General features: G+C 41.8%; 1 protein-coding gene across 2 annotated transcripts in view; it reads left to right on the top strand.

The window, feature by feature from the left end:
• Window positions 1-15,103, top strand: part of iqsec3a (IQ motif and Sec7 domain ArfGEF 3a) — a 104,833-nt gene that overhangs the window by 45,159 nt on the left and 44,571 nt on the right. For both annotated transcript variants that reach the window (XM_084345804.1, XM_084345805.1), the window contains exon 3: window positions 6,012-6,657. In XM_084345804.1, coding sequence (XP_084201930.1) covers window positions 6,012-6,657 — 646 coding nt within the window. The remainder of the gene's footprint in view (window positions 1-6,011; window positions 6,658-15,103) is intronic.

Here is a 15,103-nt window from a genome sequence, read left to right as displayed (position 1 = left end):
GTCGACCGTTCACTCTCCCCACCTCCCACACACACACAGTCAGGGTCTCCCACTGTAGCCCTGACCGCTCCACACCAGCTTATTATATTATATGACACAATAAGTGAAAGTCAATGGAGTGTCGCATCCTGAACCGCCGCAAATATGTTCACAGGGAGGTTAACAAGAGCCGGGTCATAGATTAATGAAGAGAGGGGAGAAATTTGTGTTATGTAGTATTTATCATGGCCAGAAAAAAATGACTCAACTTGACCTCGTGATTAGCGAGAGTCGCAGTTTTTTTTATGCTAATCTGAAGCTACATTGTGCATTTTAATAGCTTGTTTTTTTTTTTTTTTTATCATGGTGAGAGCTTCTTAAATGAACCGGAATGAAAATGAATCCCAGTCTGGAGAGAAATGGTGCAGAGCTGAACTTGTGACATTGTCGGAGCATTGTCCAGAGATTGGAGTGAATTTGCTGAAATACGGAGACTTTTTTTTTATTCTTTGTGCTTTTTTCTCAAAGATTTCATCCTTTTTAAGGGAAATAACACAGCATTATAACACGTTGACAGTCTACTTCTCTTCAGTCCACGTGGCACTCAGTCATGTTTCTCCCCTCTTGCAGAGGCTGTGATGAATTTCAAATACACCCGAGTGATGTATTCAGCAAATTTACCCCATACATTACCTTTTGCATGCATCGGAAGAAAGAAATACACTTATTTATGCAGGAGCTTCTGCTCTCAGCTCTGCCCTTGTGTTCTGCCTGATGAACTGATTAATTCTCTATGAGCAGTACGAGAAACAGATATAGGGGAAGCGGGAGAGGAAGAGGAATTCAGTATAAGTGACAAGGAGACTGATTCCTGCCTGGTTTTTAGGCAGGAAATAAGAAAGAAAGGGAAATAAGTTGTTGCTGCTGCAAATATTTCTCTATAAAATCCATGTCTAAGATTGACAGAAGACTGCCTTCTCGAGCGAGCAAGAAGCTTCTTCCAGGATCTCATTTGACTTCTGCTGATGTGGTCTTCCTCCCATAATTCCCTCTTCAGCAACTCTCTGGCTGCAGTCCACCAGAGGACAGACCCTTTGAACCCCCGCTGGTCGCACGTGCCGATATCTCATCTCTGCTGCTGCACACCTCCACGATGTTGATGATGCAGCAAAAAGCTCTGCGATCAAGGTTAATGAAAGTCGAAGCATCCCACAGCGACCGAGTTCACGCTGAAGACATAATCAGTGGAACCTCCTGCATAACCACGGTGGTCTTCCTGTCGGATGTCATCACCTTTACAGATGGTGCAACAGATGCTCGGTCGCTGTAGTCAGCACTGGGACTCGGGTTTATCATAATTTTACTCTCCCCCTCGCCCTGGTTGTTGAATTACATTTTCATATACAAGGCAAAACAATCGAAGCAGCAGCCATCTGCCCATTTAGTCCTGCGTTTTTAAAGGGACACATTGTATTATATATAATACTGTATATATTCCAATATTTTAAGCCTGGACCTGGAAATTACTGTTTTTGTCAATGGAGTCTGGTGGCTTTGAACAGAGCAATAAAACAGCTATTTCTTTTTAAACACAAAAGAGTTTACTCTATATCAGTAAAGTCTATCTCTAAAGGGATCATTTCCATAGTGTTGTCAGACAATTTCAATAACAATCCGAGACTGTCGGCGTCAAAAACAGGCATTTTTAGTGAACATATTTTGATGGGCGCAGTTGTCCTGATGGATTACGTTGAAGCCATTGCAGCTCGTTCCAAAACCTTTCATACATGTTAGCCCTTTAGACTAGAGAGAAAAAAATAAATAAATAAAAAGATAGTTTAAAAATAGTGTAATTACCCTTTAAAGGGATAATGAGACATTAAGGTAAATAAGCTAATTTGTTTCTTGTTGAGAGTAAGCTAAGTAGCTCAATCACCTCTGATTTCTCTCTGTTAAAAGAATTAGCATAACACTGTCGAACTCACAAAGGACAAGTCAAAACATTACCCACAATGCAACTGGAACACAGACAGTTCGGCAGAGATTTGTGTGTGTGTCAGTTTTTTGCTACTGTTGTAGCAGCTAATGCAGCTTTGAGCTGAGTCAAACAAAAACGTTTTTTTTTGCACCATGGGTACTTTAACTTTGATACTTTAACAATATTATATGTAACATTACTGCTTTAAGCAACATTATGTTGAAAATTGACGCAATTTGTGCAATTTGACGCCCCTCTGCAGTTTTCTAAGTGCAACACAACTGTGGTAAATCTAAATCCCAGGTCTGTAACAATTTGTCAGACAAAACATCATCTCCAATATTTCCAACAACGTTCAAACCGGAGAATTTAAAGTAACATTCGGCTGCATGTCGCTTTAACCTCCAGGAGAGTGAGAGAGAGTAAGAGTAAGTCGGCAAACATAACGTAAAAAAAACTTAAAACCGTAATGTGAACATTTCTGCCTGAGTCACATACATAGATATTCATTGGCAATTGTGATTGTTTAGCAATGAAGACAACAACTCCCATGATCCCAGGCGACCAACTTTTATTATTTTGTTTCGATTGTGAGTCCCCTAGTGGTAGAAATTGCATAATAAAACATAATAATACATCTGAATTTTGCTTGTAATGGAGTGTTTTACCTTCACAACACGCACCAACAGGCCATACCTGAGCTCACCTCATGTCAGACTATAGCACCATGCTGTTAGCGATCATGGCAGAGAGGGCGGGAGACGTCAGCGGACACTGTAATTATATTCTGGATGGAACTCACGGAGGCCGCGGCGCTCATCCGTCTTGGATTCTGACGCATGGGAAGATGAGAGTCAGAGAGAGGCAGCATCCAAAGGCTTGTCTCCGCCTCGTCAGTCTCGCTGACACCTGGAACCGCTCAATCTCCTTACCTGGTGGAGGACGGAGTGGCAGGAAGAGACGGTCGGACGGAGAGGATGACAGGAATGGATGAAAGGAGTGAGGATGATATGCGGAGAGGGAGTGTGAGTGACAGACTGGAGCTGCTGAAGTTGTTTACCATAACTCTTATGCTTTACATAAACATACGCACACGCATATATTATGTGATCAGACTCATGGTGATTTATTTTACAGTGTCCCTTCTCAAATAATCCCCTTTGAACACTTCATCCACAGTGTGTGTAACTTTTTTCAGCTCCCTTATCGGAGTTTAGACTCAAATCCAGCCACACGAAGCCTATTGGTCGTCAGATTATCTCTTAGTAGAACAAGCGCTCCTGCAAAAATGCAAATCGGAGACGACTACATTTAGATTCACAACAATGAGCGGAAACATTGCGAGCAGAGTCGGCAGGCTACACTCTCCTCCTAAAAGACGTCTTCTGTTTTTCCAGGCAGGTCTATTTTTTGCACAAAAGAGTAAAAAAGAAAAAAAAAAGAGCTCACCTGCAGCTGAGCGACGGAGCAGCAGACTTATTTCTCTATTCATTATTCATTACTCATACGAGCCCTATTTTTGAAGCTGCACACCCAGCTATATCCCTGCTAAAGATACTTTCTGCTCGAGCTTATGTGCTGCCATGTGTGATGAAAATGAGAAGCGAGCCTCCTGTGCAGGAAGAGGAAGCAGACGGGATTTTTTTTTTCTTTCTGCTGAGCACAAATCTGTTTGAGTCTTGACTGTGTACACAGAGAACGTACTCTGGTCTTGGACTGAAGCACGCTTTTATATAGCAAAGTTTAGGCAAAAATACACAAATATATTTCAGAGGTATGTTGAGGTAACATTTCCTCTCCTTTCCCAAATCTCTGCAACTTCTGCAGACACACAGATTTCCGGAATTGAGACCAAAAGTTTGTCGTCTCTCTGAAGCCTCCTCCCCCTCTGGAGGGAATCAAGCCGATTTTCATCTGCAGCGCTCTGCATATGGCAGCCTGACTGTCCTGATTTCATGCTCACTGACTCCAGTCTTCTCTATGTGTACTGTAAGAGCAAGAAATAAAGTCTTTATCTGGGTAATAACATGCCTAACAGTTAGTACAACCACTGTCAGCTAGAGCGTAAACCTGGCTCCTACTCAGGATCAAAAGGATCTTTCAAGAAAATCTGCTGATACTTATCATGACATTCCCTCTGAGTTTAACTTTTGTGGTTTACCATGAGCTTTAGTACAAACAGTCGCCGCTAGGATGAATTGTAACAATGACAGTGAAACCACAGAGTAATCTTCTGCCTTTGCACAGCTGGATTATGTTTTCAGGTTGTCATTCTTGTGAAGGAGATTATCTCAAGAACGCCTTGAAGGAATTTCTTTAAATTTGGCTCAAACGTCCATTTGAACTCAAGGATGAACTGATTAGATTTTGGTGGTCAAAGGTCAAGGTCAAAAATCACACATGTGGCCATTACTCAACAATTAATTTGATACATACTGCAAAATTTTACACAAATGTCTTATAGGATAAAATGATACGCTGATGACATTCTACTTCAATGTGACATCATAATGTTATGTGAACAATGTTCTGGCCATTACTCAACCCCAGTAGCCCAGGTGACAGTGACTTGACTGGTGCACGGAGGCATACAACTGCAAGGCATTCATTCAATTTATATTCTAAAACCTGGGTCTTATTTTTTTCATATTCTGGTGTGTAAATGACGAATAATTACAAAAGTTGTGAAACGTGCCGCAATGGCTGCAATGTAATCCATTGGGGTAAATGCACCCATCAAAGTAGACCCACGGAAAGTGCTTGATTTTGCCACCGTTAGGCGCCGATTGTTACCAAGTGTCTGACAACTTTTGGAAGAGTAATCTCCTTTTCCAGCTGTTACATTGCTCTGGTAAAAGCCACCAGACTCCATTGATAAAAGCAGTAATTTTACCTCGCAGAACACTAAAGTTGCTGCTAGGGGTTAGTTCATTTGTTTTAGTGTGTAAACTGTGTTTTAAAGAGTTGGTTTGAATTTGAACTAACATGTTCAGATAGTTGATTGTTCCCTACTCATCAAATAGTGACGCTTTGTGTTTCCCAGGTCGTCAAACACGGATGCTTTGTGTTGGTTGGTCGGGCTGGCCACCAACGGGTTGGGACTGACACTCAACAATTATCTGTCTTACAAATTGGACCTTTAAAGCACCAAACACTTTTAGTGAACATCATTTGACAGGCGCATTTGCCTTAAAGGATAATGTCGGGGCCATTTTAACCCGTTTCAAAGCTGCCGGCTGAGGTGATAAAAGGCTGGCTTAATCGAAATAATACCAAGTCGGACTACTGATAAGTGCATTATAGCAAATCAGAGACCAATAGGAATGATTGAGACAGTCATGTTTTAAGTGGAGAAAACCAAAAACAGAGACAAGTGTCTCAAAAATGACAAAAGTAGAGACTAAGAAAGAGTGAAATAAATCATTTTTTGGACTAAATCTACAAAATAAAAGAGAGAAAGAAGAGGTTCTTGCTGGTATTCAGAAACAGATGAAACCCAAACACAGATTCCCACCTCCCCCGTGTGTTTCACGTTGCACCTGTTGTTGTTATTACACCTCCCACACTAACACTCATAATCTGACATATACGAGCACACATACGGTATGGTCTAAAAGGCGTAGAGACATTAGCTGCATGACTGTCCCCCATGTCTGTGTGTGAGCGTGTGATTGCGTTGGGTGTGTGTCACTACTGGCTGTCAACGTTCTTGTTTTTCCACATTTTTTCTCTCCTGAAGATTTCTGAAATAAATAATCGTTTTTTGATCTTTTCTTCACTCTTGTACACACTGTGCTTTTTGTCAGCTGTTCTGTGCTGTACGTTTTTACTTCTTTTCATTGTCTGTCAGTGTGTAGACAGACAAGAGAAGCAGACAGAACAGTGCAGGTAGACAGATGATGAACTGGTAGCTGATTGAGTGAGATCATACAAAAAAAAAGAAAAGAAAAAGGGTCAACTTCTTACCACTAACCCAGGCAGCCTGGAGAAGAGGTCAGAGCTCACCACGGATGCAGCAGCAACCTCACTCTGCGTTTTCTCCTCCTTTCTGCAGCGATGACCTTCCTCCAGACTCGTCTTTGGGGGAGGAAGGGAAGGGAGGAGAGGGGGAGCTGCAGAGTGAGGTCGAGTCACAACCACAGCCCCAGCAACAGCAGCAAGAGGCTCAGCCACAGACTCAACCACCACAACCACAGTCGGAGCCCCGACCACAGACACCTGAAACCAAACCTCAGCCAGAGCCTGAACCGAAACCCCAGTCTGCACCAGAGCCTGAGCCTCAGCCTGAGCCTCAACCCGAACCCGAACCCGAACCTGAACCCGTGCCCGAGCCTGAGCCTCTGCTCCAAGTCGAGGTTCCGATTGAGGAACCCGCAGCGGAGGCCCCTAAACCCCCTTCGCCTTGCAGAGAGGAGCAGACAGTGGTGGAGCAAGAGAAGGAAAAGCCGGAAGAAGTCGTTGAGGCAAAGGGAAAGCAAGAGGGAGGAGGAGAGGAGGCACAGCAGGCCGAGCGGCGTGAGGCCGAGGCAGCACAGGAAGAAGAGGAGGAGGAGGAAGGGGGAGGAGCAAAAGGAGGTGGGGCGGGGAGAAGAGCCAGCCTGCACCACACGGCCTCGCCCTTGAGGGTGCGAAGCAACGGGGCCGGCTCGCACTCCGCCACCTCCGACTATGAGCTCTCGCTTGACCTCAAAAATAAGCAGGTAGGGTTGTGTTGGGGACGGGGGAGGGGGAGGCTTGTGTGTACTGTACGTCTTGTGGTCTGACATGTTTGTGATGTTCTGTCTGAGGAGGAGGACTTTTCTTTTTCTTTTTTTTTTAAAGAGACTTTTATTTTCTGTTTGTCCGTCGTATTGATCCCTATCGGCACTTCTAGACTTTGCGAACTGTATCAACTAATGATGAGCTTCCTTTTCTTCATCGTCATGAACCGTCATTGTCATCGCCATGTCATCATTTCATCTACATCGTCACACGGTTTTGTCTGTCACCAAAATCTGGATTGTAAAAGTTGTTTTTCTAAGAGTGCTTTATACTTTTATCTGCAGGTATTTCACTGTTGTGTTGTAATCTGATGCCAAGTAGAGCGACTCATGTGCCTTAATCTTTTTTTGACATTGCATTATTTTGGCAACGATGCACACGTTCACGTACACACATCAGGGTAAAATAAAGAAAATGTGCAAACAAGTTGAATTTGTATTGCATGAATTAATTTGTCTTCTCTCTGCTGCTTTATGAGATGCTCTTGATGATGAAAAGCCCCCCGTTTCCTCTGAGGAGAAGCATGTGACTGTTATCTGTTCTCATCTTTTTACAGCCAGTTAAACCAATTTTGTCCAAAACTGATATGTCTCTGAACTGTGACTGTATTTTAAACATGCGTTTCCATGTTCTCATGTTTGTGCTCTTTATCACGCTGTTCATCAGGGGCTTGGAAATCATTACATAATCATCTCCATATCAAGAGCCATCAAACATTCGCCATCCGTTTTCATTATCATGCATCCAAACACCATCCTCCAGTCCATGGATCTTCGACCAGGTAAGGCAGCACAGTTTGGGTCTAACATGTGGGGGCTCCTGATTGGTTTTCTGCAGCTGCAGTTTAAAGGGCAACTCCACTGATTTTACACATTAAGTCCAGTTTACTCATCACAAGGAGCCTGTAGGAACAGTTGTACTATGTAATATCCTCTTTGGTTCTGAAAGGGAGCTTTGATATCATCCTAATGATGTCATGATGATGTCATCAGGGTTATCTCGGCCTAGGATGGACACCTACATTTTTTGGGTTACTAGCTGGAGGTGTAGGGTTTAAAAGAAGAGAGCATTTGGGAAGAAGAGAGGGTCTAATGAAAGTTGCTTTGTGGGAAATGTAGGATCCATTGTTTTTGGAGCTTGATCCATGCTAGGGACTAAAATTCTGGATATCTGACTTTTCCTGATCCCAGCTTCTTAATTGTATGGATTTTATAGGTGTCACCAGTTTCATCACGATACAATATGATAGCATTTTTTTTGTTTTATAACCTTATGGACTGTTGGTTGAACAAAACAAGTAATTTGTAGATGTCACTTGAAAATATTCATTAGTTGCAGACCTAAATATAAAAAGTGCAAATCATGCACACCTTTACAATTTATAAAGGTCAATTGGTTTCTTATGAGGCAGAAAAGGCTGCTGACTTCCCTCCCTTGAGTCTTGACTTCCATTACCGTCCCTGTTAGTGTAGTGCGTCACACTTGACCACACTTAATCAATAACCAAGAACAATCGGTTAAAAAAGTCGCCCTGGTGTTAAGTGTTTCTCAGTCTCAGGGCATCGTCCATAGTCTGTGAAGAAAATCTATTCAGAGGTGACACTGTCAGACTCATTTGTCTTGTGTCAATATTTGTTTAAATTCTGTGAACAAGAAAAAAAATAAAAAAACTACAAGATAAGCTACTGAAGCTGTTTACTAAAATCCATTTTCCGAGCGATTGGCCAAATCTATTTGAGTTTGAGCATTATTTCACTCTCTGTCAGCTCCATTTTCTCTCTGTTTTGACTTCATTTCCTCACTCATCACTTCCATATTCAAGATTTAAGCTTCTTTTAACCTCATTGTCCAACCTGTGTCTCCCTCACATCTGTATTCTCACTCTTTAAATCTCACTCCTCTTCCACTATCTCCCTGTCAACAATGCTGGAGATAGGTGATCAGCTAGATTGATCTTCTGTCTGTACAGTAGTGGGTGCAAGGGCTTGATGCATCTACAGATCAATGTCAGGGTAATTGGATCGGGGTGATACCTTTATTGCTGTGGGAGAACCTCATGACGAAGTATTTGCTTCTGCTTTAACTTGAGTGTTCATCCTCCAATTCATTTTTTTAAAACATTTTTTTCAAAGTAAATTTAAAATTATGCCTTATTGTAGAAAGCTGGTAAATTAGCATTCCATTCTCATTCCATTGGCAATATTTTGCGGATTTTATATATATACACACACATTAATTAATGTAAGTATACAATTCATGTTTTATAGAAGCAAGACGACAACGTTTTGTGGAAATCCGTTCAGTAGTTTTTGTGTAATCCTTCCTTGTGCCATCCATCCGACCAACAAACTGACCAACCAACCAACCGACCATCCAACCAACCAACCAACCAACCAACCAACTGACCAAACGACCGACCAACCAACCAACTGACCAAATGAACGACCAAGCAACCAAGCAACCAACCAACTGACCGACTGATCGACCAACCAACCAACCAACCAACCAACCGACCAACTGACCAACTGACCGACCATCCAACCAACCAACCAACCGACTAAACGACCGACCAACCAACCAACTGACCAAATGACTGACCAACCAACCAACCAACCAACCAACTGACCGACCAACCAACCAACCAACCAACCAATGTAGCAACCATCCAACCAACCAACCAAACAACCAACCAACTGACCAACCAACAAACGTACTGAGCACCAAACCAACCAACCACCTGACCAACCAACCGACCATCCAACCAACCGACCAACCAACCAACCAACCAACCAACCAACCATCCAACCGACAAACCAACCGACCAACCAACCAACCAACCAACCAACCATCTAACTGACCAACTAACCGACCAACCAACCAAACAACATATTCATTATTTTAAAAGAATTGAAAGTCTTTAACTTAATTTGAAAAATGTAATTTTCAGTACAAGTTTCCAAAATAACTTTAAGGTTTTTTCAACATCCATACTGACCAATTAATATTGATCAGTATGGATGTTGGGAAAAACATAAAATTTATACCATAATCATTATCAATTAGTTCTTTTTTTTGGTAAGTGGACATTCAGAAACATATCCTTGTGGAGAAGAGTTTGTTTAATCTCTGGTTGGAGTCACTGTTGCTCCTATCACCGTAAGGTATGAAGAACAAAAAGCAATGGCAAAATTTGCATCACTTTCTGCCTGAATTACCTTTTTTTCCCTGTTTTTATTTCACCGGTATACTCATATGTCACTAGCACATGGCTTTAGCTTGTAACATGAGTTGGCCATGAGGAGACAAAGCTCAAACAGTCCACAAACCCAATGCCACCAGTGTCACGCAGGTTAGACTCTGTCAACCAATGTTATCTTCACAATTCAAATTTTCAGTTGATTGAAGTGACGCTCATTTGCTCTGAGTCAATTCAGACTCTCTCATCCAAAGCCTTAGGAACACAACACTCCCCCCCTGTTGATATAGCTCTAACAAATTGACTAAAAAGTTGTTCATCAAATGGAGAGGTCTTGGAAAAGTAAGTAATGCAAGTTCAGTCTTTGCTGAAATGATCAGTGATGAGACTTGACTTTAAATGACTCCGCCTGCTCTGTAATTGCTGCTAATTTCTGCTGGAGTAGATGTGGTGCCCATGAAAAGGCACTGCAACGCATATCCATAAAATTAAACATTCAGCAATGAAAAGTTTAATTTGATGGCTTGTATTTGAACAAGGGCTGGGGTAGCAGTTGAGAACTTCTTTTCTGTTTTACATCAAGAAGTTCAATATGTTCAGTGGCTTGTCTTAAAACTGCTGATGCAAAAAGGCATGGATTAGCAAATGTGATGACAGTTATTCAATAGGTCGCTGCTGAGAACAGTGAAAATGTATCACCTCATAGTTTTTTGCCTCTCTAATGAGATTCTAGGTTTTGTTTGACTGAGAGGAGACGATAAAGTCGCCAAGTTTCCAAGAGCATACTCCCAGAGTTCTAGTTCCCAATCACTTGGTAACATAGGATCTTGGGGACATAGGACCCTTTATAATGGTCCCATTTTGTGCCATATAGATCGACAACATGTCCACATACCGACATCTCAATTGCCAGTCCCTCCTAAACGACATATATCACCGTTCCTAAAACAACATGACTGTAGCACCCTACTGAGACATTCGTTTGGTCAGATTTAGGCACTAAAACTACTAACTTTTTGGTTTAGGTTAAAACAACTAAGTTAAATACATAAATACAGTTACATTGAATACATGACATAACGCAACAACGTTGGCAAGTCAAAATAACTGTTGGTCGACTACCTCCTGATATGGACTTTGTCGCTCTTTAAAGTACATCACCTGACTCCCTCCTTTACTGCTGTAATAATTGCTTCGGCCACAAGAGGTCACCGCCAAACAAGAAAAATCAATATGGGTTGTAATAAGCTTCTTTCACAGTCGACCTATATGCTTGCTTTTCTGATGAGGATGGGCTGAAATCTGTGGAACATAGGACTCAAGAACTAGTATAGTTACGGTACTGGAATTTCTATCTTTGATACGATACCTACACATTTTCTTAGCTCAGCACTTCTCATCACAGATTTCAAATATTCTGAATCATTATGCATCAAAACAACAATATTTTTGACAACAGTGCTGGGAACATAAGAGCCCTTGTCATGTGCCCATTATGTGTCATATACATATTGGGAACATAGGGCCCTGGAAAAGCACTTACAGTATGTACAACTGTTAAACAGAGGATCACGGGAAGATGGGAATGACTCACTCCTGCCCTTTTTCGGTAACTGACTTTGGTCAAGGATGAATCAGCTTAACGGATCACCATCTTCTGATGACATCAAGTCTTTTATTGTCATCCTCATTTTGTAATGCAGTCAGCATTAGTTGTGTCCCAGTTTTGCTGTTATATAATCATCTCATTAATCATGCAGATGTTTCTGTGCTGTAAGACAGTGTGCATGAGCATGAAAGCTAATAATCACGGTTTTGCATTTTTGCCCCTTATTTCTGCAGCATGTGAGATCTGATAATCTGCTTTTTTTTCTCACGCATATCAGTCTTTTCTTGCCATCGGGAGACTCGGGAGACTAAATTTACAGCTGGAGTGATTTATAAAGTTAAGTGTAGTAGTAATAATACAGAGGGTTTTATTTAAAGTCACATTTTACAGATGGGCATATCTAATACTTTGTTGCTGTCCTACATGCCTCTCCAAAAAGTGGAGTAAAGAAAAACAACTCAGTGTTAAGTTGAACCAAAACTGGGTGAATTATCTAAAAATATTACAAAACTGAAAACAAAGTCTACATTAGGGTTGAGCAAGTACTCCGCTTAAATGAGTATATGGACTACAAGTATCATATGAGTGTAAAGACGTGATGAAGAAAAATCCTCGTTGGGTAGCTGACCAAAGTTTATTCATTCAAGTTTATAAAAAACTTCATCTTACGTCTGTAAATTGTTTTTTTACTCTTGTGATGAAAAATATTGATCTGAAGCTCACTTCTGACGCTGTTCCTTAAATAGTTTTCCAACGACAAATATAGACACTTCGATCAACCCACATTGGTTTCAGGCTTAAAGTTACAACTTCCGGTAGTCCCACTTGCAAAGACGGATATGAATACAGCTGATTTAGTTGGTTAAACAGATAAAGATAATGGTGTTAGACGCTCATCCCTAATTTGCATGTCCCATTTAATAACTTGTATCCATCCTTCATAGAAGAATCCACCTTTTCCTCTCTGTATTATCTTGCCGGTTCTATGTACACGTCGAACCACATACTGCATTGTCGTGCCTATTTGTGCTGATTCGTTTTCCACCTTTTTCCATCTCATTCAAATGGGAACATGAGGTCAGCATGGTGCTGATCTGCCCGTCAAAATCGATTTAGAGACCCTGGTGGAACAGAGCAGTGCCATCACCATTCTCTCAACCTACCACGTCTCCAGCATAATCTCTCTCCATCAGCGCTTAGTGAAGTGATCAGAGGTAGAACTGACAGTCGGCTAATGGGGGGGATTTTCAGCAGTGCCACTCGAGCACCTCTTTCTATATCTTACCTTCTCCTCAATAGCCTGGGCCACTTGTTTTCTTGTTTCTTCTGTGCTCTGCTCATCTATCTTTTAGCTGTTACTTTGTCCTCCTGCTTTTCACGGATGTTAAGCTCTCTGTGCAGTTGTTGAGTCCCAACTAAGGATGTACCCGTATGACGTTTTCATGCTCCGATTATTGTCGCCATAAATAACTAACACGATAATCATCCCTGAAATACTTTGAGCCAGTTCAGGCAGCTACACCCAAATGTCATTCACTGCAACACATCCAATGCACCGTTTTAATCACTGTGGTGTATTTAAGCCTTCAGCTGAAAGCTACACCACTGCGTGCTGCCACTGCTGCTGTCAGCATTTCACCACCTCCACCCCAGTATCCACCTGTAGGCTCTGAGTTTAGCTCTCCTCCTGGGAGGGTATGCATCACCGCTGACGTCAGAGCCTCGATGTCAAACATTAACGCTCTACATGTTCTACATTTACATAATATTCTATTCCACACGAGCTAGCTGGCTGATATACAGTGAAATGACTTCACACTGTGATCACCTCTGATTTAAAAAACTGAGAGCCCTTTCTTACAACTGAACTGACATCAGTTACACGACAAACAAAAGCAAATTCTTTTTGTTTGAAGGTTCTCTACGTAACAATTTCGAGCAATTTGCATTCATCTGAGCGTATTGTAAAATGGTGTGAAAAATGAGACCATCCCCGTCTCTCCCCCGGATTTCTTTGTGAAGGACTTTCCGTAACAGTTCAAATGATGTGACTCGTCTCAGTTAGTCTCTCCGCTCTGCTAACAGATAGCAACAGTAGCTATTGTTACTTTATAGATGGAGTCTGCTAACGTAAACAGCACAACACAGAAGTTGCAAAGAGCCCCTTTAAAAGCCAAACTCTTGCAGTCATTCTACCACGTACAGGGCACCAATGTAGTGAAATAAGGACAGGGGTAATATGATCAAAGTTTCTAGTTTTGGTTCGTATTCTAGCAGCAGTTTCTTTCTCTCCAAGTTGTTTGTTAGTTGTTGATTTCAGCAAGTGTTTGAGCATCAACCGTGTAAAGAATGTGATGAATCTTGGCAAGGATTTGTAGGTGGAAATATGGAGTCTGTTAAATTGTTGGGAGGGCCAAGATTTCTGATACTGGGGCTTTCCAAGATTTAGCAGCTAAAGAGCCAGATCATTCCCTCAGGAGGAGGTGGAGACCAAAAATGGAGCAAAAACAAAGTGAATATTGGATTCACATTCACCAAGTGGCCCAACAAAATATTTTGGTGTACAAGAACTTTGTAGTGAATGTTTCCTGCTCAGCATTAATATTTAAAAGGCATAAAGTTAGAACATGATAGCTATGGACAGTTACATTGGGCTGTTACAAGCCACTAGCACTCCCCTCATGTCTGCACACCATCTGTGCACTACTGCTAACAAATACCACAGACAGAGATAAAACTAAAACTTGTCTGCAATCTGTATTCTTATGCATGCAAGTTGTGTACTCTCTCTCACCCATAAACTTGCCGCGCCTGACTAGGTCCTACTATAGAGTAGCTAAAGCTAGGCATGTATTGAGACTGGTTCTCTGTTTTTTTCTGGCTCTGTTTGACTAATAGAAAGGTACTCTCTCATGGTTAATCAAAATTAGACTGCTAATAAAGACAGGAGTGTTGTGCTGTAAATATATATATGTAATAGAGGTTGCTAGTGTTTTTACAAATAGATGGTTTAAATACAGTATCACAGCACATCTAGGATCTGCACACTGGCTCGACTGGCATCAAATCTTGTCTCTTTTTCTTACTTTGTTCCTCTTCTCCATGATCCCTTCCTCCATAATCATGTCCCAGCTTGGCCTGGTGGCTGTAATTCCATCTGAATGGCAAAGTGTATCAGATACACACTCTGATAAAGAAAACAACGTGACCCAAATGCTTTATTCATCATCCCCGACCCGGCTTACGCAGAAGGCAAAACAAACAAGCTCGACTGCCACATTTAATCAAACGCAGCCTCGCTGACGGCCCTTTCTCACACTCAAGGGCACCTCTGCAGTGAAACTCTCTGCCGAATTTGTTTTGATGAGGGACACCTTTCTGAGTAATGAGGTCAATCATATTACCACTGCGTCTAAACCTAAACAAAGTCTATTTAGGAGCCCGGCCGTGGCGATAAGGCTAACCTTGTCATCGCACTGCAGTCACAGAACAACCCAGATTAAAAAGTGATGAATATTCAGACTGAGTTCGACCAGCCTGCAAGAGTAGTCGCCATCCGCAGATACAGTAGAGCTCCAAA

The sequence above is a fragment of the Pagrus pagrus genome (assembly GCF_965226575.1).
Source record: "Pagrus pagrus genome assembly, chromosome: 23".
NCBI classification, from domain to species: Eukaryota; Metazoa; Chordata; class Actinopteri; order Spariformes; family Sparidae; genus Pagrus; species Pagrus pagrus.
This window is presented reverse-complemented; position numbering and strand designations above follow the sequence as displayed.